At 34.9% G+C, this 27736-nt stretch overlaps 2 protein-coding genes across 2 annotated transcripts in view; one reads left to right on the top strand and one right to left on the bottom strand.

The window, feature by feature from the left end:
* Positions 1-308: 308 nt before the first annotated feature.
* Positions 309-25787, bottom strand: LOC127874581 (ribosomal RNA processing protein 36 homolog). Its single transcript, XM_052418976.1, has 10 exons — positions 25716-25787; positions 19623-20148; positions 18487-18502; positions 15329-15389; positions 13499-13570; positions 10602-10668; positions 8340-8444; positions 7363-7437; positions 5085-5202; positions 309-486 (listed from the first exon to the last, which is right to left on the bottom strand). Exons 2-10 carry the CDS (start codon positions 20112-20114, stop codon positions 341-343), a joined length of 1152 nt encoding a protein of 383 aa, XP_052274936.1. The 5' UTR covers positions 20115-20148; positions 25716-25787; the 3' UTR covers positions 309-340.
* The window catches only part of LOC127874574 (conserved oligomeric Golgi complex subunit 2-like), a 20173-nt gene continuing 18220 nt past the window's right edge, over positions 25784-27736 (top strand). Inside the window, exon 1 of the mRNA XM_052418963.1 lies at positions 25784-25970. Coding sequence (XP_052274923.1) covers positions 25890-25970 — 81 coding nt within the window. The 5' untranslated portion in view covers positions 25784-25889. The remainder of the gene's footprint in view (positions 25971-27736) is intronic.

Genomic DNA, 27736 nt, shown 5'->3' with positions numbered 1-27736 from the left:
AGACCTGTTGCCTTGACTTTTGACTTGAAAATCAGCTGATCTTCACAATCAGATCAGTTTGCATGATTGTAGGTGAAATAATTTCTCTTGAAATCAAACAGAAATAAAGACCGGCCAACCAAGCCCCTGTTGAAAGGGCAGGTACAAAGCAATGTCCATCCACTTTTTTAAAGGGGGGGACATAATGATGCCAACAAGCAATTCAATTAACATAAACAATGAATTATAGCCAATCAAATGTAACATTATATAGTTCATAGTCATTATCCCCCCAAATACTTGATTATACAAGTATGATAGTTCACAAATATATTTTATTTTTTATTCAACCACGAGAGCCCTATGAGAATCGTTCGTGTCTTCCCGGCAGTTTTTTCTTCATCTTCTGAGCGTTTTTCTTGCGTTTCTTCATCAGGTACTGGTCAACCTTTCCAGACTTCTGAAGCTCCTTGTACTTCTCAGCCAACTCCAGTTTCTTCTTATCAGCTGCAAACAAACGATGTTTCAAGTTAAAACCCACTGCCAGAAATAATACAAAAAGTTTGTGGAATTTTTAAAATAACATTTTTATTTGACATTAGATTAATTGCAAAGAAACTTGATTTCAATTTATGACATAACAAGGCTATTGTCAAGCAATATGGTCCACCACTGTCATAAATTCCACCATTTTCAGATTTTTTTGATTTTTTTGGTTACCATAGCAACCACAATTTTTGACGTAGGAACAAAATGAAATGACGTGCATAATGTCCATATTGCCATCTATCCATGTTGCAAGTTTCATGAAAAAAATATTAAAAACTTTTAAAGTTATCGCAGGATCCAGAAAACCGCCATTTTCAGCAGTATTTCTAGTCTATTTGTTGCCATAGCAACCAGAATTTTTGACGGATGGAAGTTATGAGCATGTTCTGAGCGGAAACGCAATTTTTTGATGATTCAAGTGGCCGTAACTCAGAAGTGCCTGAATAAATTTGTCTGATTATCGAACTTAACCTAGATTTTATTGCCTTACAAATTTGTATGAAGTTTGGTGAAGATCCAATGACAATTGGTGGAGTAATTGAGCGGAAAGGAGAAAACAAGAGCACCGCCTTGCGGGTGCAGACCGCTCATCTATTTTCTTTTTAAAGGTGAAGGGACTCTCATTTTCAATCACAAAGGAGGGAGGGGTAGAGTGAAGAGCGGTGCATTGTGTGGGGGTGTGGACATTTATTACATTTTCTTCCAAAAATGCGAAAAAAAGGGAAAAAAAAATCGGGGGTGGGGGGGTGGGGGGGGTGGGGGGGGGATTCTTGGGTGCGATGGTTGGACGGTATTTCAAACATAAAATAATAAAAATAAATATTTGTGTTTTTTAACCGTTTCATAAAAAAAAATTGGGGGGGGGTGAGGTGGGGGGGTATAGTGTGAGGGTGTGGTGGTCATTTGTGAGATGATCTTAAAAAAAAAAAAAAAAAAAAATAAAAAATAGGGGGGGGGGGGGGGGGGGTTCGGGGGGGGGGGGGGGCACGGGCGATGGTTTGGGTGGAGTCTATTGTGGTATGTCAGGTAAGAGTAGTTTTGTCAAAGTATCAATCAAATCTAATCATAAATAAAGAAGTTATGGCAATTTTAGAGAAATTTAATAATTTGACCTTGAGAGTCAAGGTCATTCAAAGGTCAAGGTAAAATTCAACTTGCCAGGTACAGTAACCTCATGATAGCATGAAAGTATTTGAAGTTTGAAAGCAATAGCCTTGATACTTAAGAAGTAAAGTGGATCGAAACACAAAATTTAACCATATATTCAAAGTTACTAAGTCAAAAAAGGGCCATAATTCCGTAAAAATGACATCCAGAGTTATGCAACTTTTCCTTTTACTGTACCCTTATGATAGTTTGCGAGTGTTCCAAGTATGAAAGCAATATCTATGATACTTTAGGGGTAAAGTGGACCAAAACACAAAACTTAACCAAACTTTCAATTTTCTAAGTATAAAGGGCCCATAATTCCGTCCAAATGCCAGTCAGAGTTACATAACTTTGCCTGCACAGTCCCCTTACGGTAGTAAGTAAGTGTTGCAAGTATGAAAGCAATAGCTTTGATACTTAAGGAATAAAATGGACCTTAACACAAAACTTAACCAAAATTTTCAATTTTCTAAGTATAAAAAGGGCACATAATTCTGTCAAAATGCACGCCAGAGTTATCTAACTTTGCCTGCCCATCCCCTCATGATAGTAAGTAAGTGTACCAAGTTTGAATGCAATAGCATTGATACTTTCTGAAAAAAGTGGACCTAAACGCAAAACTTAACCAAAATTTTCAATTTTCTAAGTATAAAAAGGGCACATAATTCAGTCAAAATGCACGCCAGAGTTATCTAACTTTGCCTGCCCAGTCCCCTCATGATAGTAAGTAAGTGTACCAAGTTTGAATGCAATAGCATTGATACTTTCTGAGAAAAGTGGACCTAAACGCAAAACTTAACCGGACGCCGACGCCGACGCCGACGCAGACGCCGACGCCGACGCCAAGGTGATGACAATAGCTCATAATTTTTTTTCAAAAAATAGATGAGCTAAAAACTCAATTTTTTTATGATTCAAGGGCAGTATCTCAGGAGTGTTTAGGTCAATTTGGCAGATTATTAAACTTGACCTAGATCTTATGACCTTACACATTATCATGAAGTATGGCAAAGATCCTATGACATTTGCTTGAGTTATTGAGCGGAAACGAGAAAAAACGCAATTTTTAGATGATTCAAGGGCCGTAACTCAGGAGTGTCTGGGTCAATTTGGCCGATTATCGAACCTTACCCGGATGTTATTGCCTTACACATTGTTATGAAGTTTGGTGAAGATCTGATGACAATTGCTCGAGTTATTGAGCGGAAACGAGAAAAAAAAATTTTTACGATGAATCAAGGGCCATAACTCAGGAGTGTGTTGGTCAATTTGGCCGATTATCGAACTTGACCTAGATGTTATTGCCTTACACATTTTGATTAAGTTTGATGAAGTTTGGTGAAGATCTGATGACAATTGCTTGACTTATTGAGCGGAAACTAATCCGGACAGACTAACTAACTGACAACTGACGGACATTGCGATTTTAATATGCCCCCAGAACCTATGTTCTCTATGTTCTGGGGGCATAAAAAACTTGAGCCCAATAGTCTTTTAAGGTGCACAAATTAGTAGTAAAATCTTTTTGACTGAAATGCACATGCAGTCATGTCATGTACTCGATATCAAGTTTTACAAGACTCTAGTCTACCGTAGCAAACTTTGAATCTCACAAAAGGCTACAATGAAAACTTTGCATTCTATACATCGTTTCTTAACATTTTCACAAGTATTACATTGGAAGTAGATAAATATCTGCCTTTTAAAGAATAACAGCTCCTTTTTACAGGAAAGCCTACAATACGTCATAGAGTAAATACAACTCTTTCTTCCAAAAAACTCACAAAACGTATTTTTCTTGAGTCAGAAAAGCTCCCTGTTATTACATTTCATGAGAAAAATTAATTCTTTTCCCATCTGAAAAGGCCACAGTATATACATTTCCTAAGAAAATACCATGCTTTCCCCTTCACTTACATTTTCTGAAGAAATGTATTACTTCCCCTATTTTAAAGCCCAAAGTCCTTTTAAAAGGCAACACAAATTACCTTCATAGGGGAAATTCAGCACCATTTCCTCAAAGCAAACAAATTTAAAACAAGAGCACGGCATAACGGGTGCCACGCTCGGCTGCGAAAGCTTGTCCGAATTTATTTTTTTTATGAGGTCACAGTGACCTTGACCTTTGACCCAATGACCCAACAAGACCAACAAGAAATGTGTTCGTCAGAAACACAATGCCCCCTACTGTGCCACTTTGAAATAAAATTTCTATTTATCATTTGGCAGGTATAGAAAAAAAATCATCGCTCCATTTAAAACTTATTACTTCCCTTGGATTTTGTCCAATCCAACCGAGGGGGGGGGGAGTCTGAAGACAGTCAAAAATGACCAAGTCAGACATCACTGACAACCAAGGCCTGGTATATCAAAGAGATCATACCCAGAATTCATCATGTATCTATGGACATAAGTCCACAGGTATGTAATGAACACTACTATTAACAACTAAGTACATGAAAGAAATGATTATTATATCATTAAAAAAAAACTTTGACAAATCAATCATTTGAGTTATAAATAATCAAAATAATAAATCTGTACAGTAACTGGGAAAAGAACTTCAATTCTTGGTAAGGAAATATATAATATGAGATTTATAATTATATAAATTACTTCCCTTGAAAATAATTGTCTCTAACAAATCTCTATTTTTAGTAGCAAATAATTAAAAGCCACTACCGTGACTGTAGATTCACCACTCAAAATGTGCAACTCCATGAGATACACATGCATGCCAAATATATAAAGTTCAATATTGAATAATTATCTCCCTTTAAAGCTTATTACTTCCCTTAAATGTGTATTTTTACTGTAGACCTTGAAGGATGACCTTGACGTTGACCTTTTACCATAATGTGTTTGTCAGAAACACAATGCCGCCTACTGCGCCGCTTTGATTTATTTAACAAAAATATATACGTGGGCAAGTCAGATAACGATGTCCATTTAAAGCTTATTACTTCCCTTGACTTTGTTTTTTCAACCCTAGATCTTGAAGGATGATGTTCACCTTGAAATTTTACCACTCAAAATGAGCAGCTCCATGAGATACACATGCATGCCAAATATCAAGTTGCTATCTTCAATTTTTTTTAAGTTATGGCCAATGTTAAGGTTTTAGCACGACGTCTACGGCGGACGGCGGACGACGAGCTGGCTTTGACAATAGCTCGGGTTTTCTCAGAAAACAGCCGAGCTAAAAAAAGAGGAAATGCAGCATTGTCCTTACTGTAAAGCCTAGTACTCCCATTTCTTTAGGAATACATCACTTTTCCCCACTATAAAGCCCAGAGTTATCACATTTCTATAAGAATACATCAATTTGCCCCACTGTAAAGCCCACAGTACTCACAATTCTTTAGAAAACCATCATTTTGCCCTACTATAAAGCCAAGAGTACTCACATTTTTTGAGGAAGTATGGTGCTTTCCCCTCCTTTACGAGCTGTTTCTCCTTGGCCTTCCAGGTGTGCTCCAGCTCCATTCGTTTCCTCTGCTTCTCTTCCGTCTGCTCACGCTGGGTCTGAAAACATTGGAACAATAATTACATTAAAGATATTCAATGTGGATTTCATAATTAACGCAAGTGCCATACTGTCACAAGATACGCCCGTTTTAAGGTTTTGGACAACTTGATAACTTCACCATATGAGTCGCAAAATGATATATTTTTGAAAATTAAGCAACACATAACTTTATTATTTGAGTGACACGATGCTAATTCCTTGAAATGCACTTAGTGACCCCATGACCTAGTTTTTGACCCAGCATTAACCATATTTGAACTTGACCTAGATATCATTTAGACACAACTTCTGACAAAATTTGGTGAAGATCAAACAAAAACTACTTCAATTAGTGAGTGGACACCATGCTAAATTCTTGAAATGCACTAAGTTACCTTGTGACCCAGTTTTTGACCTGCATGACCCATATTCGAACAAGATATTGTTTAGATACAACTTCAGACCAAGTTTGGTGAAGATCGGATGAAAACTATTTGAATTAGAGAGCGGAAACTGCTGTGGACGCCGCCCACCCGTCAAGGGTGAAACTATAATACATCATGTTTTCAACCGGTGTATAATAAGAACCTTTCTGCTTTTAAAATGAAAGCTGTATGTATTAGTTTTACAGACGGTTGTCCGGTTAGCACAGCAATTGGTACATGTGCTTCTAAACCTAGGCGTCTTGGTTTAGCCCTCATTTCCAAAAGCATGTGAGTTTGGATTGTGGTCACCTTACTTGACAGGTGGGGTTTCCTTTGGGTATTCCGGCTGCCTCCCACAACAAACAAGTGTTCAAAAGCATTTTCTTTAATTTGACCTATTGACCTTCATGTAGTTTTTTACCTCAAAACACATGTTAGAACATTGCACTTTTATATATAATTAAAGCACATACCGGTACTTAGTATTCTGAACATGTTTCTTGAAGATTAGAAAATAAATGTGGCTCTAGAGTGTAAACCACAGACAATGCCAATAAATGTGGCTCTAGAGTGTAAATCCTGGACGATGAAAATAAATAATGCCTTAGAGTTTAAACCGCGGACGATGCCAATAAAATAATTTAATTAATAAAATTAATGTTGCCTTAGAGTTTAAACCTTGGATACCAATACATGTTGCCTTAGAGTGTAAACCCTGGACGATGCCAATAAATGTTGCCTTAGAGTGTAAACCCTGGACGATGCCAATAAATGTTGCCTTAGAGTGTAAATCGTGGACGATGCCAATAAATGTTGCCTTAGAGTGTAAACCCTGGACGATGCCAATAAATGTTGCCTTAGAGTGTAAACCCTGGACAATGCCAATAAATGTTGCCTTAGAGTGTAAATCGTGGACAATGCCAATAAATGCTGTCTTAGAGTGTAAATCGTGGACGATGCCAATAAATGTTGCCTTAGAGTGTAAATCGTGGACAATGCCAATAAATGTTGCCTTAGAGTGTAAATCGTGGACGATGCCAATAAATGTTGCCTTAGAGTGTAAATCGTGGACAATGCCAATAAATGTTGCCTTAGAGTGTAAATCGTGGACAATGCCAATAAATGTTGCCTTAGAGTGTAAATCGTGGACGATGCCAATAAATGCTGTCTTAGAGTGTAAATCGTGGACAATGCCAATAAATGTTGCCTTAGAGTGTAAATCGTGGACAATGCCAATAAATGTTGCCTTAGAGTGTAAATCGTGGACGATGCCAATAAATGTTGCCTTAGAGTGTAAATCGTGGACAATGCCAATAAATGTTGCCTTAGAGTGTAAATCGTGGACGATGCCAATAAATGCTGTCTTAGAGTGTAAATTGTGGACGATGCCAATAAATGCTGTCTTAGAGTGTAAACCGCGGACGATGCCAATAAATGTTGCCTTAGAGTGTAAACCACAGAGGATGCCAATAAATGTTGCCTTAGAGTGTAAACCACAGAGGATGCCAATAAATGTTGCCTTAGAGTGTAAACCCCGGACGATGCACGATGAACAACAGACCAAAAGAAATCACAAAAGATCACCATGTGCTAAGATAAGCTATAACATAGCAAAAGGAAATGCATCACTTAGTAATTAGGACTTAATTTGAGAAGGAGTATTTTATTTTATTAACATGGTTTATAAGTGAATTCTTACAAAGAAATCTTGCAAACAACACATAGGAAACATTTATGACTTTGGACTTTTACCATTTTCTTGTATAGTTTTGTAAGCTCCATCTTCTTCTCCTCATTCTTTGTCTTCTTTAATTTCTTCTTTATAAGCTGGAACACATATTAATGTATAACAAATTATGAGAATACTGGCCCACTTTCTGTCTAGACTGGTTTTGCATTTATAACAGACTCCTTTTCAACAAAAAATTCCATGAGAGCAGAAAGTATCGTCCTCGATAAGCCGGTGCGGACTGCACAGGCTAATATGAGATGACACTTTAAACATATGCATTATGACAGGTTTCCACAGAGCAAGGCTCACACATATTAACCCTTTGCATGCTGGGAAATTTGTCGTCTGCTAAAATGTCGTCTGCTTTATTTCTAAAATTAGCATTTTCTTCATTTTTTTCAAAGAATACTATCAGAATAGCAAACAGTTTGGATCCTGATGAGACGACACGTTCTGTGGCGTCTCATCTGGATCCAAACTGTTTGCAAAGGCCTTCAAAATTCGGTTCCCGCACTGAAAGGGTTAAAACTTTATGGGTTAGGGTTGTCAACATTTTAATAAAGGGCTGTCACTTCTTTGCATGGAAGAAAATGATCAATTTCATTCATTATGATCCGATTCATTACATGAAACTTAAAAATCATTGACAATGAGGGCTGTTTTAGATCAAGATTTAAAACTCATTTGTTCAATGTTTTTCAGGGATAACCAATGTGCAGTGTTTGTGAAGCGCAATACAATATTTTTATAATAATTATTGCGTTATTTAAGTGACATGTATTTGTATTTATGAGCATATGCCTTTGATTTTAATGTATTTATTAACTGTTTGCTTATATGCTTTTATAAAAGATTTCATACTGATATATATAATTGATTATTTATTTAACCCTTATTTCTATGTTTCATTTATGGTGCAAAAGAAAGAAATATTACATTAACATTATCCATTAAAGCATAATTCCTGGATAAATACAGTAATACCATCTTGGCTCACCAGTTTTTCCTTGGCCTTCACTTCTTCTAAGAAGGAAAAGTTCCTTGAGAAATGGTCTTCCTTGAACTCTCCGGACAAATCGTCAAACCTTGGGTCTCGCCGGATCTGTGGATGCGACAAAAAAATGAGCCTTGAAGTTAGCAAACACAATTAAACAAATGTGGTGGAAAAGTTACTTCTGGTAAAATCCCTATATTAAAAAAAAATCCCATATTAAAATTTAGGAGAATATTTTTATCAACCATGTGCCACACAGTTCATCTATTCTCGAGTGGAATTGACATTGAAATTTCACTAAAAAGGTTTACTTGATAATTTTCTAAACAAGCAAAAAACAAATATTTTGAAGAAATGGTTTTCTTTTATACCTAATGATAAAATATGACATTTCTGCAGTGAAATAACAAAAATGAAAAGAACAAATTGTTATTTTCACCGGTGAAAAGAACAAATTTTTGGAACTCCTTTTTCTATTTTTAGATAATCATAAATAATTATATATATATATTTTCTATGATCACCAGTGCATTAAAATCGACATTCCGACGAATCCAACACATTTTCTTTTATTCAATGCATTTTTACCGTTTATTTACATTGTAAAAGAGTTTAACTGGTATAATGACGTCATTTCGTCACACTAATGACGTCATTTTGTGTTTTGAAATGTATTGAGGCACGCCATGGGATAAACTCCAAGAAAGGGTAACTTTTCAGCGAAAGGGAAATAGCTGTTAATTATTTTCTTGAAAAAGGGGCATAAAAGAAACAGAAAATTTGTTCATGTCAGTGTAAGATTATTTGTTATTTCACAAGTTATCATAGAAATTATATTTTCACGAGTGGCGAAGCCACTAGTGAAAATTTATATTTCTCTATGATCTTACACTGACATGAACAAATATCCTCCATATCATAATAGGTCAAAGTATGATAAGCAGCTGCCTCTTTGTGGGGATAAGCGATATTCCATAGTTCTGGTAAATTCCCTACAGTTAAACAAGATGTGTTTGTGAAACACAATGTCCCCCTATATGATGTTTGACCTTAAAGGATGACCTTGACCCTTCACCGCTCAAAATGTGCAGCTCCATGAGATACACATGCATTTCTAATATAAAATTGCTAGCTTCAATATTGCAGAAGTGACATTACATGAGCAATTTTGACCCATATATTTGACCTTGAAGGATGACCTTGACCTTGACCTTTCACCACTCAAAATGTGCAGCTCCATGAGATACACATGCATGCCAAATATCAAGTTGCTATCTTCAATATTGCAAAGTATTCATAAAAAAAGCGATTTGGGTCACATATATTTGACCTCTGACCTTGAAGGATGACCTTGACCTTGACCTTTCACCACTCAAAATGTGCAGCTCCATGAGATACACATGCATGCCAAATATCAAGTTGCTATCTTCAATATTGCAAATGTACTCATAAAATGAGCGATTTTGGCCACATATATTTGACATCTGACCTTGAAGGATGACCTTGACCTTGACCTTTTACCACTCAAAATGTGCAGCTCCATGAGATACACATGCATGCCAAATATCAAGTTGCTATCTTGAATATTGAAATACTGCAAAAGTGTACATTAAATGAGCGATTATGACCCATATATTTGACCTCTGACCTTGAAGGATGACCTTGACCTTGACCTTTCACCACTCAAAATGTGCAGCTCCATGAGATACATATGCATGCCAAATATCAAGTTGCTATCTTCAATATTGCAAAAGTAATTGCAAATGTTTAAGTTGGCGCAAACCAACCAACAGACCAACCAACCAACCAACCAACAGACCAACCAACAGACAGGGCAAAAACAATATGTCCCCCACTACTATAGTGAGGGACATAAAAATGATTCCTAATTAAGAAGCATTTGTCATTAATCAAGACTCTGCCATGCATTTTCCGTGCTTTAGAGTGGAATTGCCATCAACGTGTCACTTAAAGGGATTCCTTTTAAATCAGATTTCATTATAACTATCTTCATAAGAAATCCACAAATTTGGCAATACTATTGTGAAGAAATACAGAAATGTAGTTATCTTAAAGCATAGAAAGTATGATTTATTTACACATAATTAAAGATCATGTATAAATTTCCTTTTTTTTATGAAAACTTATTATTTATTTATATATTTATAAATATTTATTTAGTCTTCAAGTTATGCTTTCAGTTGCATGGTCCCTTTCAAGAGGGACTATTTGGCTTGGAACAACTAAAGTGCGGCATAAACTTACCTTCTCCTTTGGCGCATGATGGTGTCGCAGAAGCCCTACCCGTTTCTTAGACGACACCTCCATCGGTCTAAAACACAGTTATGAAAACTATTGCTTAGTTACAAATATGACTAATATAGACTTTGTCAGCTGTGTTCAAAGACACATAACTCAGACAAATGTGTGGATCAATCGGGATGACTAAAGTTATGCACATCTACATGTACACTTCATACTGATGACATGCTTCCAGTTCAATATATTGCCTTGACAAAGTGGAAGTAGTAAGCCCAGGGATGGAAATTAGTGGTTGACCGTGAGCCCGGGGCCAGTAGATTTTCGTCTGGGCAACTTAATTTCAAAAGTTGGTACTACGGCCGGGCAACCAGCTTTTTGAAGCTTGAAATCATTAATTGCAATAAAACATTTCATTTAAATTGGCCTCTGTGGATTAATATTTGTTTAATAATATTCATTTATCAAGGAAATGATTAAACTCAGACTCATATAAAGCATAATACACAGAAAGTTTGTCATGTTAGCAATTGTGTTGTTTGTATTATTATATTTAAAGCAAGTATTAGATACACATGACACTACATATGCATGGTACTGAGCTCATTAGTCTTTAGCGGATGGTAGCCCATGAGGGCAACCAATTGTAAAACGTTAATTTCCATCCCTATTAGCTCCCCAGTATTATAACATTTTTACCCATCTGTCCAACCGAATTACAGAGTAACTTGAACATATCCTTCACCAATTTTGTTTTCAGGGGTATAGTAATCAGGGGTATAATAATCAGACAGTGGAAAACAAAATGCAATTATTCACACAAACGTGTATGTATAATACTCGTGAAACTTCAAGTTGATACCCCTTTAATTTTCAAGATATGCTCCAAACCATTTTTTTTTCATTTAAAAAAGGGCAAAAACAATAATTAAGAGATAGTTGACGTTCTTGTGCACTTCAAATTTCCCATAAAAAGGTTCACCAAGCTTTTAAGTTTCAAGTTGATAAAACTTTTAAGTTTTCAACAAGAGATGTGGTTGTCAGAAACACAATGGCCTCTATTGCGCCCCTTTGAAGCCATATATTTGACCTTGAAGGATGACCTTGACCTTTCACCACTAAAAATGTGAAGCTCCATGAGATACACATTCATGCCAAATATCAAGTTGCTATCTTCAATATTGCAAAAGTTATCCCAAAACTTTAACCAAGGTTAAAGTTTTGGGACAGAATGACAGAGTGACAGAATGAGAGACTGACAGGCCAAAAACAATATACCTCCGATCATTCGATCCGGGGGCATAAAAATTGCATAGATTAAGTACACAAATTAACAAAGGGTACAACTCTATTTCTTACATGAGATATACCTTCATGTACCTATAAAGTTGATATTGATATAGTTTTCATGATATGCTCCCGACAAAAGTTAAGTACAAAAACAAAGGGCAATCACTCCAAAGTGCCTCATGGGATTTAGCTGGTCATTGAATGCGGCCTCCAGTTTATGCTCATAAGCATTTCCAAAGTTTGTTGACAAATGCGTGAAAACTGGTTAAGTAATCGATCTGGAACCAAAGGAACCGATGCTGACTGACTGTTCAGAAACAGTAGTAGAAAGTTATTAAAACAACACACTGTTCATTTCCACATGCCATTATCTAATTTATGGTAGGGCCGCTTATGTTACATTCGCGTCTTTGCGTTTCTTTGTTCATTCAGTTTCAATTCTCTTAACAAAAATATAGATGTTTTTAAATTAATAATTAAATATAAAATTCTGACCAAACAAATCATCGCTAACTGGTCAAGATTTTCACAATGAATACTATCCTTGATTTCATTGTTACTTATAATCACTTCATTTTCGTGAGGAATCAGTGGTGAATATTGGTTAAAAAACATCAAAATAAGCTTCCCAACATCTCAACAGATTGTTATCATTAGTTAAACAAGAAACCGTTGGAGACGGACGATGCTCCCCAAAGTTTTTTTTTGTCACAATATTGCACTATATATTCAGATAAAAGAAAACGTCTCGAGGGGCATAACTTTGGACAAAATAATACGATGGATGGTTTAGCAACTTAAAAATTTCAAAGGGCCATAACTCTCTAAATAAATCATCACCAGAACCCATAAATAACATACGCATCTCCTCAAGGTAGTTAAGCTTCCCATAAAGCTTCATTGAATTCCAGTCAGTAGTTGGGGGGACAAGAATTGCACTATATGTCCAGTAAATGGAAAATTTCAAAGGGCCATTACTCTGTGAAAAATCATCCGACCAGAACTGGCTGATAATATGCACATCTCCTCTTGGTAGTGAAGCTTCCCATAAAGTTTTATTGAATTCCGGTCATTAATTGCTGAGAAATAGCCTGGACAAAAATTGTGCACTGACGGACAGACACACACACGCACAGACGAAGCGGCGACTATATGCTCTCCCCACAAAATTTGGGGGAGAATAATAAATGTGTCAATTACCACTCAGCTTATAGCCCCCACTCCCCCGCAGTTTGCAAGTTAATTTTCTCAAGTAAAACAAAAACAAAAGTGCCAATTATTAAAATATACCCCTGTTTGTAACTACAAAGGTACAGATTTATTGCTTAATAACTGTGTTTGTTGAAGCTCATTTATTTAAATTATTACCATTGTTGGTGTGGCATCTTCTTCTAACTAGACGCCAGCCTAAGTTGGCAGTATGTCGCAAGCAAACAGTAATATCAGATTTTTTATTTAATAAAAAAGCATTTTAAAAAATCAGGTTACCCAGAAGCTTTTTCAAAAAATAAAACTGGTTAACTGATTATTTTGGTAGGTTAACCGATTAGCCTCTTGCTTCCATTCTATTAAGTAATAAGTATACAAACTGTACATTTTTATAAATAATTCACCTGTTTTTGTTTTCCCTTCTGAACACACGATTCTTTTGCTCAAATTTTTCTCCATGCATAATCTTGTTGAACCTTTAAAAAAAAAATTTTTATGAAAAAACAACAACAGTTAAAGCATGACATGATAACTTAAACAAATTTAATAGAACATTATGTGAATGATTTTTTGTGTGAAATATATTTTTGTTTGTGTACCCAAAGTACATATCATACCAATAACCTGATCAAAAGCATGTGATGTTTACAGCTAAACACTTTAAATTAACAAGACTATTGCCAAGCAATATATGTCCCCTACCGGCTCCACCATTGTCAGAAATTCCACCATTGTCAGATTATTATTTTTTATTTGTTGCCATAGCAACCAGAAATTTTGACATATGAACAAAATGAAATGATGTGCATAATGTCCATATTGCCATCTATCCATGTTTCAAGTTTCATAAAAAAATATGATGAACTTTTAAAGTTATCGCAGGATCCAGAAAAGTGTGACGGCCAGACAGACAGACTCACAGACAGAGCGCAAACCATAAGTCCCCTCCGGTGAAACCGGTAGGGGACAATAAAAGCAAACGCTGCATTTGATACAAAGAAGTCTGATTACTATATTATTTTGGAAAAAGGATTCCATCTGGAATAAATGTATTTGACAATGTACATACAGCTATGTTTTATATACATCAGTTGTTTCAGACAGTTGACTGATAGTTACCAATGCCCATAATGGAGGCAGTTTTAAACCTCCTAGATAGGTTAGATTAACCAAATAGATTTTTAATTTAACCCTTTGCATGCTGGGAAATTTGTCATCTTCTAAAATGTTGTCTGCTGAATTTCTAAAATTAGCACTTTCTTCGATTTTTTTTTCAAAGAATACTATCACAATAGCAAACAGTTTGGATCCTGATGAGACGCCACGTTCTGTGGCGTCTCATCTGGATCCAAACTGTTTGCAAAGGCCTTCAAAGTTCGGTTCCAGCAGTGAAAGGGTTAAGACCTTTCTTACTAGATTCAAGTTTTAAAAGATTTATTGTTACCCTTAGATACATGTACTGATGAGCAGCAAACAGCATAAAACCTGAACAGTGTGCGAGTTACTCTCAGACTGTTCTGGTTTTATGCTGTTTGCACACAGCCATTTTCACTTTGCTTCTGAGTGGGAAAGGGTTAAATACACACAAGTGCATGAAAACAGACACTACAGAATGAGAATGATCAGCAGGGATCAGACATGCAGCAATATACTACTAGTCTACTACTCTTTGAAATAAATGTCAAAGAAGAATAGCAAAATGTTGAAATATTATATATGTCCCATAAGGGCATCTGAAAATCAATAAATCTAGTTAACGTATTTAATTGGGTTTTTCAACCCTTTCCCACTTAGATGCTGTTATAACACATTTGTAGTCCCTGTAAAAGTTACATTTAATTAAATACCTTTCTTACTAAATTTAAGTTTTAAAGGCTTCATTTCCAATCCCTAGTTACTGATGAGCAGCAAACAGCATAAAACCCGAACAGACTGGCAGTTACTCGCAGACTGTTCTGGTTTTATGCTGTTTGCACATAGCCATTTTCACTTTGCTTCTGAGTGGGAAAGGGTTAAAATACACACAATAAACAATCATGAAATAATTTCAGTGCATGAAAAAACGAAGTTCAAGCATGATGATGGCAAAATAATAAAATGAAATTGCAGTCAATTTTATATAAAATTTATACCAACTATTTTGATTAAGTCTTTTGAATGTAGTCACTGATAAATGAAGCACAAAACTGAGTTACCCATACATTTTGTAATTATTCTATTGATACCCTACTTACGTTTTAAGACCAAGTTTATCCTTTATTTTCATTAAATCTTCCAATGGTATGCTGGAGAGTTCTGAAACAGTATATGCTTATGTGTAAATCATACAATACCCGTATTTATTATTTAATTTTAACCAGAGTTGTTGTTTTAAAATACTGATATTTTTTATTTCATTTTAATCAGAGTTGTTGTTTTTTATCTACATTGTATCTGTTTTCGTTTAGCCTACATATTTTACAACATTGACTCTTTACAAACAATTTTAAATTAATAAAACAAAATGGTTGCATCTAATAAGCTGAATGTGTTTTAAATAAATGCTCAACAAATATGTACAAAATAGACTGCTATTATGTTGCATAAGTGTTGTTGTTGTTTTGCTCACAAATGCTTTACAATTGAGGAAAAAAGTGTTTTCAATGTTATATTTACTTAGGTTCAACTGATGGAGCAAAATGGGAGATAAACTAGATGTTGAAATCTAAAAAAGATTTTTTTTTATCCTTCAATTTGAAATTTGTAGGACCCTTTTGGGGACAAGAGTGCCAAACTGTCACAAGATACGCCCGTTTGAAGGTTATTGACAACTTGTTAACTTTACCATTTGAGTGGCAAAATGATATACATTAAATTGTGTATTTTTGAAAATCATCAAGACATAACTTCTGACCAAATTTGGTGAAGATTGGATTAAAACTACTTCAATTAGAGAGCCGACACCATGCTAAATCCTTGAAATGCACCAAGTGACCTCGTGACCTAGTTTTTTTTAACATGACCTAGATATCATCTAGACCCAACTTTTAACCAAAATTGGTGAAGATCAGATGAAAACTACTTCAATTAGAGAGCGGACACCATGCTTAATGCTTGAAATGCACTAAGTGACCTTATGACCTAGTTTTTTACCCGGCATAACCCATATTTTATCTTGACCTAGATATCATTTAGACAAATCTTCTGACCGAATTTGGTGTCAGAAAATTGGATGAAAACTACTTCAATTAGAGAGAGGACACCATGCTAAATCCTTGAAATGCACTAAGTGACCCCATGACCTAGTTTTTGACCTGGCATGACCCATATTCCAACTTGACCCAGATATTGTCGAGATCGTCTATATATTAAATATCATATATGATTTTTTTGTGCCGGGTCCCTATTATCTAGATACATCTTCTGACCAAGTTTGGTGAAGATCGGATGAAAACTATTTGAATTAGAGAGCGGACACTGCTATGGACGCCACCGCTGCCCGTCCGTCACCCGTCCACAGCCCGCCAAGGGTGATTAAAATGCGTCTCATTTTGAAAACGGGCTATACAAATGCATACTTTTTTCCTTTGAGAATGGGGCTTAATACCTGCCCAGAATTTTAATGAAAAAAAAAACACTAAAAGATTTTTCAAGTTTTAATTTAAAGCCCTCAAGATCTGTACAGCGGTTCTAAGCGATTTAATCAACTTTGACAAAGGATCACCCAAGGATTACTCCAAAGAAGTTTCATGAAAATATAACAAGCGGTTTAGGATGAATTGTTGCTTGATGAAAATGGTTAAATTCAGACAACTAACACGACAAAAGGCGCTGGATAAACAATCCCCACACTTGCTTTCTATGCGCAATTCATGATCTCTTGAGCAAATAATAAAATTAAACTTCCCAACCAGTTATGCTTGTATAATTTATTATTGCCCAATATTGAACAAAACAAACAAATTTGTTGAATTGATATCCCCTGCCAAATAAAGTTTGTTTATGGATGGGTGCAAATCCCTTGATTTATAGTATAATCACACACACAATATTTCAGTGTAGATAATTATTTTTATGCATTGCAATTCTTCTTATTGATATCTATATACCCATGCAGTTTCATCATAAAATCTTGTAGCATATCTGTGATATAGCCCTAAAAAGTTACACAATACAAAACAACAAAGGGCAATAACTCTAATTTAATAAAGTGTAGGGTTATGGTTATTGTGCATGGAACTTCTCCTCATTTATATCAATACTCCAATGAAATTTCATGTTGAAGTTTTCTATTGTATCGGGAAAATAGCCCTGAAAAGTAACCTCATAATAATCAGCAAAGGGCATTAACTCTTATTTTAGAAAGTGTAGGGTTAAGACTCCTGTGCATTTCTCCTCATTTATATCTATACTGTTACACCAAAGAAGTTTCATATTGTTACATGTATCTTATATAGTTTCTGAGATACAGCCATGAAAAGTTTTGTCACAGACAGACTGACAAACTGATGGACAGATGAATAAAGCCAATTCTATATCCCTCCGTCTTTGGGTTATATAACAAGTTATGTTATTTTATAAGAGTAAAATTGAAAATACATGTATAAAGATATTAAAGGGCATTTTTGGTTGATAATTATTATTATTAGCCGTTATTGTGTCATATTCTCAAAACAGCAAAAATGTCTTTCTTCCCAAATACAGTCCAACATTCCCGGTTGATTGATTGACTTTTTGATATGTATGAATAGAGTTTAAAAATAAAGAGTTTTGAAGTATAAATATCCATTTTACTGATATGCTTATATTTGGAATTTACTGGTTGATGTAAGTTTTATCAGTAAAAGTTCAAAATTACATAAATTGACAATAAAATTCCAAATTTTCCTTGTATAGGTCAATTCTAAAAAACATGAATAAAAATCTGTGTAATGTATGAAGAGTAATTGAAAGAAATGATTTAAAAAAGCAATAAAAAAAATCATATTTAAACAAGAGCTGTCTCCATCGGAAGACATATGCCCCTGAAAAACGCTTTTCCGAAACCTAAACGTAGATTTTAAAATCTAAATGCGGACCCTAAGTTCAAGGTGAAGGTCAAAGGGGTCAATATTTGTGTGCATATGGAAAGGCCTTGTCTATATACAAACGAATTCCAAATATGAAGGTTACATCTGAAGCGACAAAGAAGTTATGAGCATTTTTCGAAACATAAATGCAAAAGTGTGACGGAGAGATAGACAGACACATGAATGCGATCACTATATGCCCTCCTTCAGGGGAATAAAAATGCATACATAATGTTTAAATGTTAATACATGCACTTTTTCAGCACTTATAAATATTGACAGAATATACAATATACGATACAATAAACAAACATTGTGTGCCTCTAAAAGAGTAAAATACTCACCATTTTTTAGTTTTGTCTGAAAAGATAAAAATAAAACATAATTTTAATTTTAAATGATTTTTTTCTTAAACCAAAAAAGTTAAACACAAGCAAAGCACTATGGTACATGTAGCAACAAATTGCAATAGATGATGCATGTAGGTCCTTGTTTATTTTGGTCAGTCCTTTCAGGTGTGCATCGAATATCAAATATTATGATACATTTGTAGCATACTGACAAAAAGATATTTGTAAATAACAACGCTATCATCTTTTAATATTTTTTTTTGTTGGGCAATAATACAATAAGTTTTTATTACAAAGACATTACAAAAAAACTATTATTATATATAACAACTAGGTGATGAAATCAGATGTACGCAATGCAAAGAAAATGTATTTCTTTAGCTGTTCTATTTAAAGGGACTCAATGTTCTAAAGTTCGTAAAAGTTTGGAAACAAAGGTATGCTCTAAATAAAAAGGAGCAAATAATTACAAAATGTACCAATAACAGAAACATGTAAAAAAACAAACAAACAAACAAAATTGCTTTTGTTTGTGGATAATCATGAATCAAAATAATATCATCACTCAATTATTTAGTCAATAATGACGTGTATGTAATGCTTTTAATCAATTGTTTGCAAAAAAAACATGAAATTCTAAGTTTAAGATGTGCTGTTAACCTTGAAAGCCAGAATAATCCAGTTTTAGCAAGTTGTTGTTTTTTCTTCAGAAGATCAAAGGTTCGAATCCTGAATTGTTTTATAAATTATATTTTATGCTTTCATGTCTTTTTACTTCCTGTGGGGAAAGTTCATGCTTAAAATTTTGGAAATAATGTATCAACAAAACTGAGAAAAGGGGACACAATTTTCCAAGATAAACTTGAAATTTTGAGAAATTTGATTTTAAATAAATTATACTTAGGGAAAGGGTCTCCATAAGAGGGGAAGATGTCTATATAAGCTCCTGTAAATAAAGGGAAAAAAGCAATGGCTTTGACAATTGATAATAGGTTTCTGAATAAATGGTACTAAAAACATTAAACGCCATTTTCAAAATATCAAAATATGTTTACAAGACCCTGTTAAGGTTAATTAATGTGAAAAACCTTTACATTTAATTCAATAAGATTTAAATACTAGTATATTACCATTTCATCATGTTCTTGTGGTTCTGATTCTTCACCAATCTTGCCATCATCACTGATGTCACTGTGATCACTTGTTGTTTCAAAATCATCATCATCATCTTTATCACTGCCATCTTCAGCACCATCACTAAAATCTTCTACATTGGGCTTATGTTTAATGTGAGGCTGTTCCATTGCTTTACTTGATGGTTCAGATCTTTTAAACTGTTCTTTGTACTTAACACTATCTTCCAGTTTTTGTTGTTTGCTTTTACTTTGTGTTACAATTGGAGTTTCATTTATTTCTTGCGACTCACCGTCAGAATCTGAGAAGCCATGGGCAGTAAACCGTGTCAAATTTGCACTATTGCTATTGGAGAACTCCTTCTTGTCTAATATGTTTTCAATGTTGTTTGTCACACCAATAAGAGATCTTTTTCTATGAATTTTTTTCTTTTCAATAATATCAGTTTCGCCAAGTGCAATGTCATGCTTCACAAATGATCTTTTCATCTTGGACAGTCAGTTTCAGTAAAATCAATAGTACCTGAAATACAGCAAAAGTGTTTTAATTAGAAAAATAACGAATTTTACTTCAATCAAGTGTGTATGAATATCAGGCAGTTTCACACAACTATTTAGTGGCATCAAAAAATAAAAAGTCACTTATGATATAAGACTTTGTATATTGTTCAACAATTGTGTGAACATTTACAAACTGTTTTTACATCCAATATAGTTATATTCACAAAACAACAGATGTGTTTGTCAGAAACACAATGCCCCCTCCTGCCCAGCTTTGAAATAAAATTTCAATATATCATTTAGCAGGTTTAGAAATTATCTCCCTTTTAAAGCTTATTACTTCCCTTGGATTGTATTTTTTTTACTTTTGACCTTGAAGGATGACCTTGACCTTTCACCACTCAAAATGTGCATCTTCATGAGATACACATGCATGCCAAATATCAAGTTGCTATCTTCAATATTGCAAAAATTATGGCCAATGTTAAAGTTTTCGGACGGACGGACAGACTGACGGACAGTTCAACTGCTATATGCCACCCTAAAAATGTATGTTTTGCAGTGTCCAATGTAGAACGCACAATTGTGCGATTCACGCTAATTTACCAAAGATTGTGCACTTTTCCAGCATATGTGCCGGACTGTTTGAGCAATCGTTATCCATGGATTTTTAAAAAAAAGATAAAAGCGACATCGACCTCCGCAACTTAAGCCCGCCTTTTGGCGGAGCGTCATTGTGTTGGAAAGTTGATATTGGCCCGCACGCTTTGAACGAGCGACAGCACTCGTAGGCAGTCAATATTTGCAGTGAAATCAAGCAGACGCCGCTCGACGTTATTGCCATAAGTGTGTGATTTGTGGCAGTTTGTTGGCATTGTTATAGTATAATACCTACCACACTAACTTTTATATTAGCATTGTTTGCATATTTCTATACTTGTCCAACAAGAACCAACCTTAAGTAAATAACTCAGTGATAATGGGGTACCAAACATCGGAAATTGGCATATGTTTAACAGCTTTTCAATAGCATTGCATGTCTTACGACTTGACATTTAAATATAAATCACTAAAACATGGAATATAAGCACAGTACATCCCTCCTGCTTTCCAAAATTTGTTCTAACTTCTTCATGGCTTTTGTTGTATTCAGAGACAGTAATGTAGACTGGAGAAATTTGTCAAACCAAACAAGAACGTATTGTTGTTGATTCATTATAAATCCAGACAGAGAATGCTCCAATCCACAGGGCTATAGATAACAAGCATACTTTTATTATCACGCAATTAAAATAAGCGAAAACTTCAAAATAAAGCGTACAAAAACGCAAATACAAATTTAATAACGTAATTCCAGTAAAAAAACTTGCGTCATGTAACGCAATTCTTACAAACACTGGGCGTATTTTTTAGACTAGTTTTTTTCTGTAGAAAAATGTATCGGATAGTTTATATGCCGCCCTATGAAGACAAGAAGGCAGTCTTTCCAAAGGTTATCAATCTTTGGGGTATTATTGTTATTCCCACGTTTTTCAGAGAAAAAGTGGGGATATTGTGGTGATGTGCCTCTGTCCGTCCTGGCCACCTGCTCCTCCTACACTTTTAGCACTAGAACCTTGAAACTTACATACATGGTAGCTATGAGCATATGTGCGACGGTGACAGTGACGGAATTTTGATCTGACCCCTGGGTCAAAAGTTATAGGGGTTGGGGCGGGGCTGGGTCGGAGATTTTCACTAATTTTTTAATGATATTTTACATTTACTTCTTCATTTCTGCACCGATTTACTTCAAATTGATACTGAGCCTCTCTTATGACAATACGGTCAATCTCAACTATGCATGGCCCCATTACCAACCCTGGGGCGCCCCGGCCACATAGGCCACGCCCACCCAAAATTGCCTTTTACTTTAATTTCTTCATTTCTACACCGATTCACTTCATATTGATACTGAACCCCTCTTATGACAATAAGGTCAATCTCAGCTATGCATGGCCCCATTACCAACCGTAGGGCACCCCACCCACATAGGCCAGGCCTACATAGGCCACGCCCACCCAAAATTGCCTTTTACTATAATTTCTTCATTTCTACACAGATTCACTTCAAATTGATACTGAACCTCTCTTATGACAATACGGTCAATCTCAGCTATGCATGGCCCCATTACCAACCCTGGGGTGCCCCGTCCACATAGGCCCCGACCACTCAAAATTGCCTTTTACTACAATTTCTTCATTTCTACACCGATTCACTTCAAATTGATACTGAACCTCTCTTATGACAATACAGTTAATCTCAACTATGCATGGCCCCATAACCAACCCTGGGGCGCCCTGCCCACATAGGCCACGCCCACCTAAAATTGCCTTTTACTATAATTTCTTCATTTCTACACTGATTCACTTCAAATTGATACTGAACCTCTTTTATGACAATAAGGTCAATATCAACTATGTATGGCCCCATTACTAACCCTGGGGTGCCCCGCCCATAATAGGCCACACCCACCCAAAATTGTCTTTTACTATAATTTCTTCATTTCTACACCGATTCACTTCTAATTGATACTGAACTTCTCTTATGACAATACAGTCAATCTCAACTATGCATGGCCCCATTACCAACCCTGGGGCGCCCCTGGGTCAAACATGGGGCGTGGGGATACGCGTCGGCCTCTGCCGCGCCATTTCTAGTTATTATTTGTAGACCCACCCGATTTCTACTTTCATTTTCAAGGTATTCAACTCAAAATGACCTGAAAACGGGGTAAATCGCTTTGAACAGCTATAACTTCATCAATTGTGCAGCAATTTTCAATAACTCGGTCTTATTTAAGGCAAAAATTAATGAACTTTTATCAGAAATTCAGTATTTGTTTGTTGTTATGCACAGGTACCTTTTTGAATTCCATTTGTATAAATAATATAGTAACCTGTTATCTAGTCACTTCGGCATCTGGTTACTTCGGAACCGTAAAAAAGTGTTACTTCGGCACTCGGGTTTGACCATTTAGGCATTCACAGTTAGTCACTTCGGCACTGGTATATTATACCATATTTAAATCAATTTGCAAAGTATATACACAAATTGCTTTGCCAATTAAAGTAGGTGTGATGTATTTTTCCTCAGTTGGCCAGATCAAAGTTAAATAGCGATTCATTAAAAGGCCAGTTAATTGATACATAAAAGAGTTTGGTATAATAAGATATTAGCACTTCTAAAAATTGCGTGTTGTTTGTGTATATACTAGATTGTATATGTGATGGTACTTTTGTTTGCGTTTATTTTTTTGTCATTCCATAAAATTGTTAAATGCCATGATTTTTTTTAAAACTCAGATGAAGATACAGAAAACTAACCATTACAAATACATTAACTATTTAATTACTGTTTCAATTGTTTTCTGAAATATGCTAATTGAGCGACATAAAACTCAAATGAAGGTACAGAAAACTAACTTTTACGAATACATTTACTATTGAATATCTGTTTCTATTGCTTTCCGAAATATTCTAATTAAGCCACACTATAACAGATTACCAGATTACGCAAATATTTGTAAAACATTCACATACGCCTTGATAACAGGAAAAGGCTACAGCGGCCGTCAACCCCGGGAGATAATTTGCAGGTTTATGGTATTTATGAATTTATGAGTGACACGTGTATAACATATGCCCCAGTCTCTGAGTGATTCATCCGCTCATATGCAATGAAAATAGAATTGACGGAATTGTCAAAAACATGTCAAAACATGTAATGCATTGAATTATTATGCCTCATATCAGACAAGAAAGCGAGTTTGCAATTGGCAAATTTGTAAAAGCCAATCATATTCGTTTTTATGTTGTCCACTTTAAGAAAGTGTATGAATTCAATATGCATGTACTGTTGAATTATCTGTTAAAAATAATTCACTAGCCAACGTTTTATGTTATATCAAGCCTTAAAACATTTTTCATGCTGTGATAATTTGAATACATTACATGCAACTTGAAAATTAATTTCTAAGTATTTATCCCAATGGACGTGTGTTTAGCGTGTTCCCGTGGAATCAGCCGCCGGCAACATGGAATTGCCTGCGTTGCATGTAGCGGTCTTACGCAGGTTATGGCTTTGCCATTTCCGCCAGCAGAGCACATCCCATCCGTGTTTTTTTTCTCTTTTTCATAATAGAAAAATTAATCAGATTAAAATTTGGTGCATTAAATTTGTCATATTTGGTTGATCATTTACATTTTTATTGATGTTTGCCAGGCATATTTGTTTTTACGTGTTTAAAAGAAGAAAAATATACATGATTAAAATTCGATATGTTTGCCTTTTTTTGATGTTCCTATATCAAGAATACATGTATATATTAATCACTTAGGTTAAAAATTGAAGTTTTCAAGAGGTTTGCAAAAGTTTATAGTTAGATTTAACTATTTAATTTCCATTTGCCATTAGTTTTCAATTTTAAGATTAAATAAAGCTTTAGAAGGTATTGACATGACATAACAATACATGTTGAAATATATTAATTTACCAATAAATGCATTTTATTTGTAACAAACTTACGTACTTAAAAAAAAACACTAAGTGCCGAAGCCTCTAACTATAAGTGCAGAAACATCCAACTTCAAGCGCCGAAATAACTACCGAAGTGCCGAAGTGACTAAAGTCCGACGTGACCAGGTACCAAAGTGACTAGTAACCTGAGTAGATTTTTATTATATTATATATTATATCATTCCCTAAATTACCCAATTGAGTTAAAAACCCGGGGATGAAAAACCCAATTAGGCTCAAAAGTAGGGGGTGAAAATTTTTGCTAAAACTATTGAATTTACAAAAACCAAATTGTTTTCAAAAACAGGGGGTGAATTACCCAATATACCCCAAAAGTTATCTATAGCCCTGTAATCCATGAGTCGACAATGCTTTCACTACAGTAGCAGTAATAGATTATACTATATGTCATAACTGGTGTTCCTAGGTTATCATCGCTGACCTGAACAATGTAAACAAATGAGTCCCGCCGAGACGATAAATGGCATTTGATTTTAAATTAAGCTACATACTTTGTTGTTATTGATCTTACTTAAGTGTGGAACAATTTAACTACGAAAAAGGGCACACAATATGTGAAAACAGGAGGTCAGGACCTGTAGCAAAACCCCAGTGGTTTGGCTTGAGGTACGGATCCGTACCTCTAGAACCAAATTCTAGAGGTACGGATCCGTACATGTAGCCACTGCGTAATGTTTTAAGTTAACAAATTAAACATTAAAAGTAAAATACATGTATTAAATTGGTATTTGATAATCGCCCCCTGTTTCTAAAAAATCCCCCTTATTTTTCAGGGGGGAATTTTCCCCCTAAATATTGATTTCTAGAATAGACACTGGTTATGTTATCTACAATTATTTATTTATTTTGACAGAAAAAAACACATTATAATAAGCAAACGCGTTTAGTATGTATCGTATTTGTTTCTAATGATATGCAATGGACGAAAGTATAGAATATAAAAATTGAGCGCACAACATAAATAAACAATATATACAATAAAAACTCAGAGCATTCAAAAAGAACTACAACTTTTGTGTATCGTGTTTTGAGTCGCGAAATTACATGACACGATTTCACAAAAAACTATGTTGTAAAAATAGCAAAACGCTTACAAATCAATCGCCTGACAACAAGGAAGAACTATGTGGCAAACAAAATCATTTATATTTTGTCTTTTACTTTAAATATTGATAAAAAAAGAAGATGACAGGTGACCCGGTTAAAACCGCGCCTCTTCCAAGTGGTCCGGCGTCTTTATGTTTTGACAAGGATGATTTTATGAAGGTATCTTCATTGCAGAAAACAGCTGCATAATTTCTGTCATTTTCAATTTCATGATTTTTGACATTTTTTGCATTAAATTTTAAACTCCGTCTTCAGTAAAAGCAAATATGACAATAATTATTTTTAAACCTTAGACAAAATGTTCTGGAAATTTTCTTTAAAAATGCCTTTCTTAATGTTCAAAAAGAGCCCTGCACTTAATTTAAAGGGTAGCACATTAAAGTACTCCCGAGCCTATGATAATTTTTTTATGGCGGCTCTTGGAGTACATATGCACCCATTCATAAACACAATTACAGTTTTGCACCCAGATTTCATGCCTATCACTAAACAGACGTTGTTTGTTACCAATGAAGGAAAACAATGAATAAACTTCAATTTTTTTTTCGATTTACCTGAATATCAGCCTATGGACGTTATCCTTTGCATGCAACCTAAAAGTAAAAAACAACAATCTTTCAACACACTATTCTTGCTGACATTTTCCTTTTGAAATTTGGAACAGTGTTTATATTTTACACCTGTTTGACATCGTTATCAACCTTAAGTTACATTAAATATCACGATGTGCAAAAGATTGGTTTACTGCAACCTAACCAATTGCGACACTTTTTGTTGGCAACATTACAACAGTTCCCAATATGGTGGAAAGAGAGTACCAATGAATAACAAAGTAAATAAAAAACAATTATTTCTTGCTTTAATGGTACCATTTGCATGAGTTTGTGCTTTAGACAGGTAAACGTTGATAAGTTTTTGCAGTATCATTGTTCCTTAGCATTTTCATTGATGATCAAATTTTTCATCTTTGGACAAATTATGGCGCATTGCAATTCTTGGCAACCCTTTGGGTTATAAAGCTGAGAGTTGGATTATTGCAACTACGCGGTACTTAAGTGGAAGACTTGCATTATCTTAAGTATCAATACATATTTATGTAAACAGACGCTGTAGTATGGAAATTACTCAAGAAAGAAAGCAAAATCATATCAAGTTATAAAGATACCCAACTTTTACATGGTTTTGTCGCATTTTGGATAGTAAAACGATGGTGACTGTGTCAATCCTTTTTCCATAAGGAACTGCATTATGTGCAAACATTTTATAAAAGGATTTCATTCCCACAACTAAAAAAAGACCCACAATTTAACAAGAACATACCTTACAAATAAAATTGTATGTTTATGTTACAATTAATTGATGTTTAACTGACTGCATTTGAAAAATATGCATTAAACAGTCACAGTGTGTGGATGCTCCAATGGAAAAGAACAAGAAGAAATATTATAATGACACATTTGCATATAAGACTTTTACCGTGTTTTTTATTTGTCTCTCCATCTCAGACATTTTTTTAACCCTTTGCGTGCTGGAAAATTTGTTGTCTGGTAAAATGCTATCTATAAAATGCTATATGAATTTCTAAAATTTGCATTTTCTTCGATTTTTGTCAAAGAATACTATCAGAAAAGCAAACAGTTTGGATCTTGATGAGACGCCACATTCGACGCCACGTTCTGTGGCGTCTCATCTGGATCCAAACTGTTTGCAAAGGCCTTCAAACTTCGGTTCCAACGCTGAAAGAGTAAATGGAGCATTTGGTGCATGGATGACTCAAGTGTGATTTATATCATTAAAATTGTTTTATGAAGTGTTTTCTTTTCAAAGCAGCCATGAAAAAGAATGACTCTTATTTTTTACGACTGTGAAGTATTAATATAACTTAATAAAAGAAATTAAAAATGCTTAAGCCAAATAAATCACTG

Source organism: Dreissena polymorpha, chromosome 3 (assembly GCF_020536995.1).
Source record: "Dreissena polymorpha isolate Duluth1 chromosome 3, UMN_Dpol_1.0, whole genome shotgun sequence".
In the NCBI taxonomy this organism is placed as follows: Eukaryota; Metazoa; Mollusca; class Bivalvia; order Myida; family Dreissenidae; genus Dreissena; species Dreissena polymorpha.
This window is presented reverse-complemented; position numbering and strand designations above follow the sequence as displayed.

Bases quoted from the DNA above. Each gene is read 5' to 3' on its own strand.
- LOC127874581 (XM_052418976.1), bottom strand. From the start codon at position 20,114: ATGAAAAGATCATTTGTGAAGCATGACATTGCACTTGGCGAAACTGAT. The intron at 10,669-13,498 runs GTGAATTATTTA...ACTGTGTTTTAG, and splicing joins AGAAGGGAAAACAAAAACAG to ACCGATGGAGGTGTCGTCTA. The intron at 8,445-10,601 runs GTAAGTTTATGC...TCGCATCCACAG, and splicing joins ATCATGCGCCAAAGGAGAAG to ATCCGGCGAGACCCAAGGTT.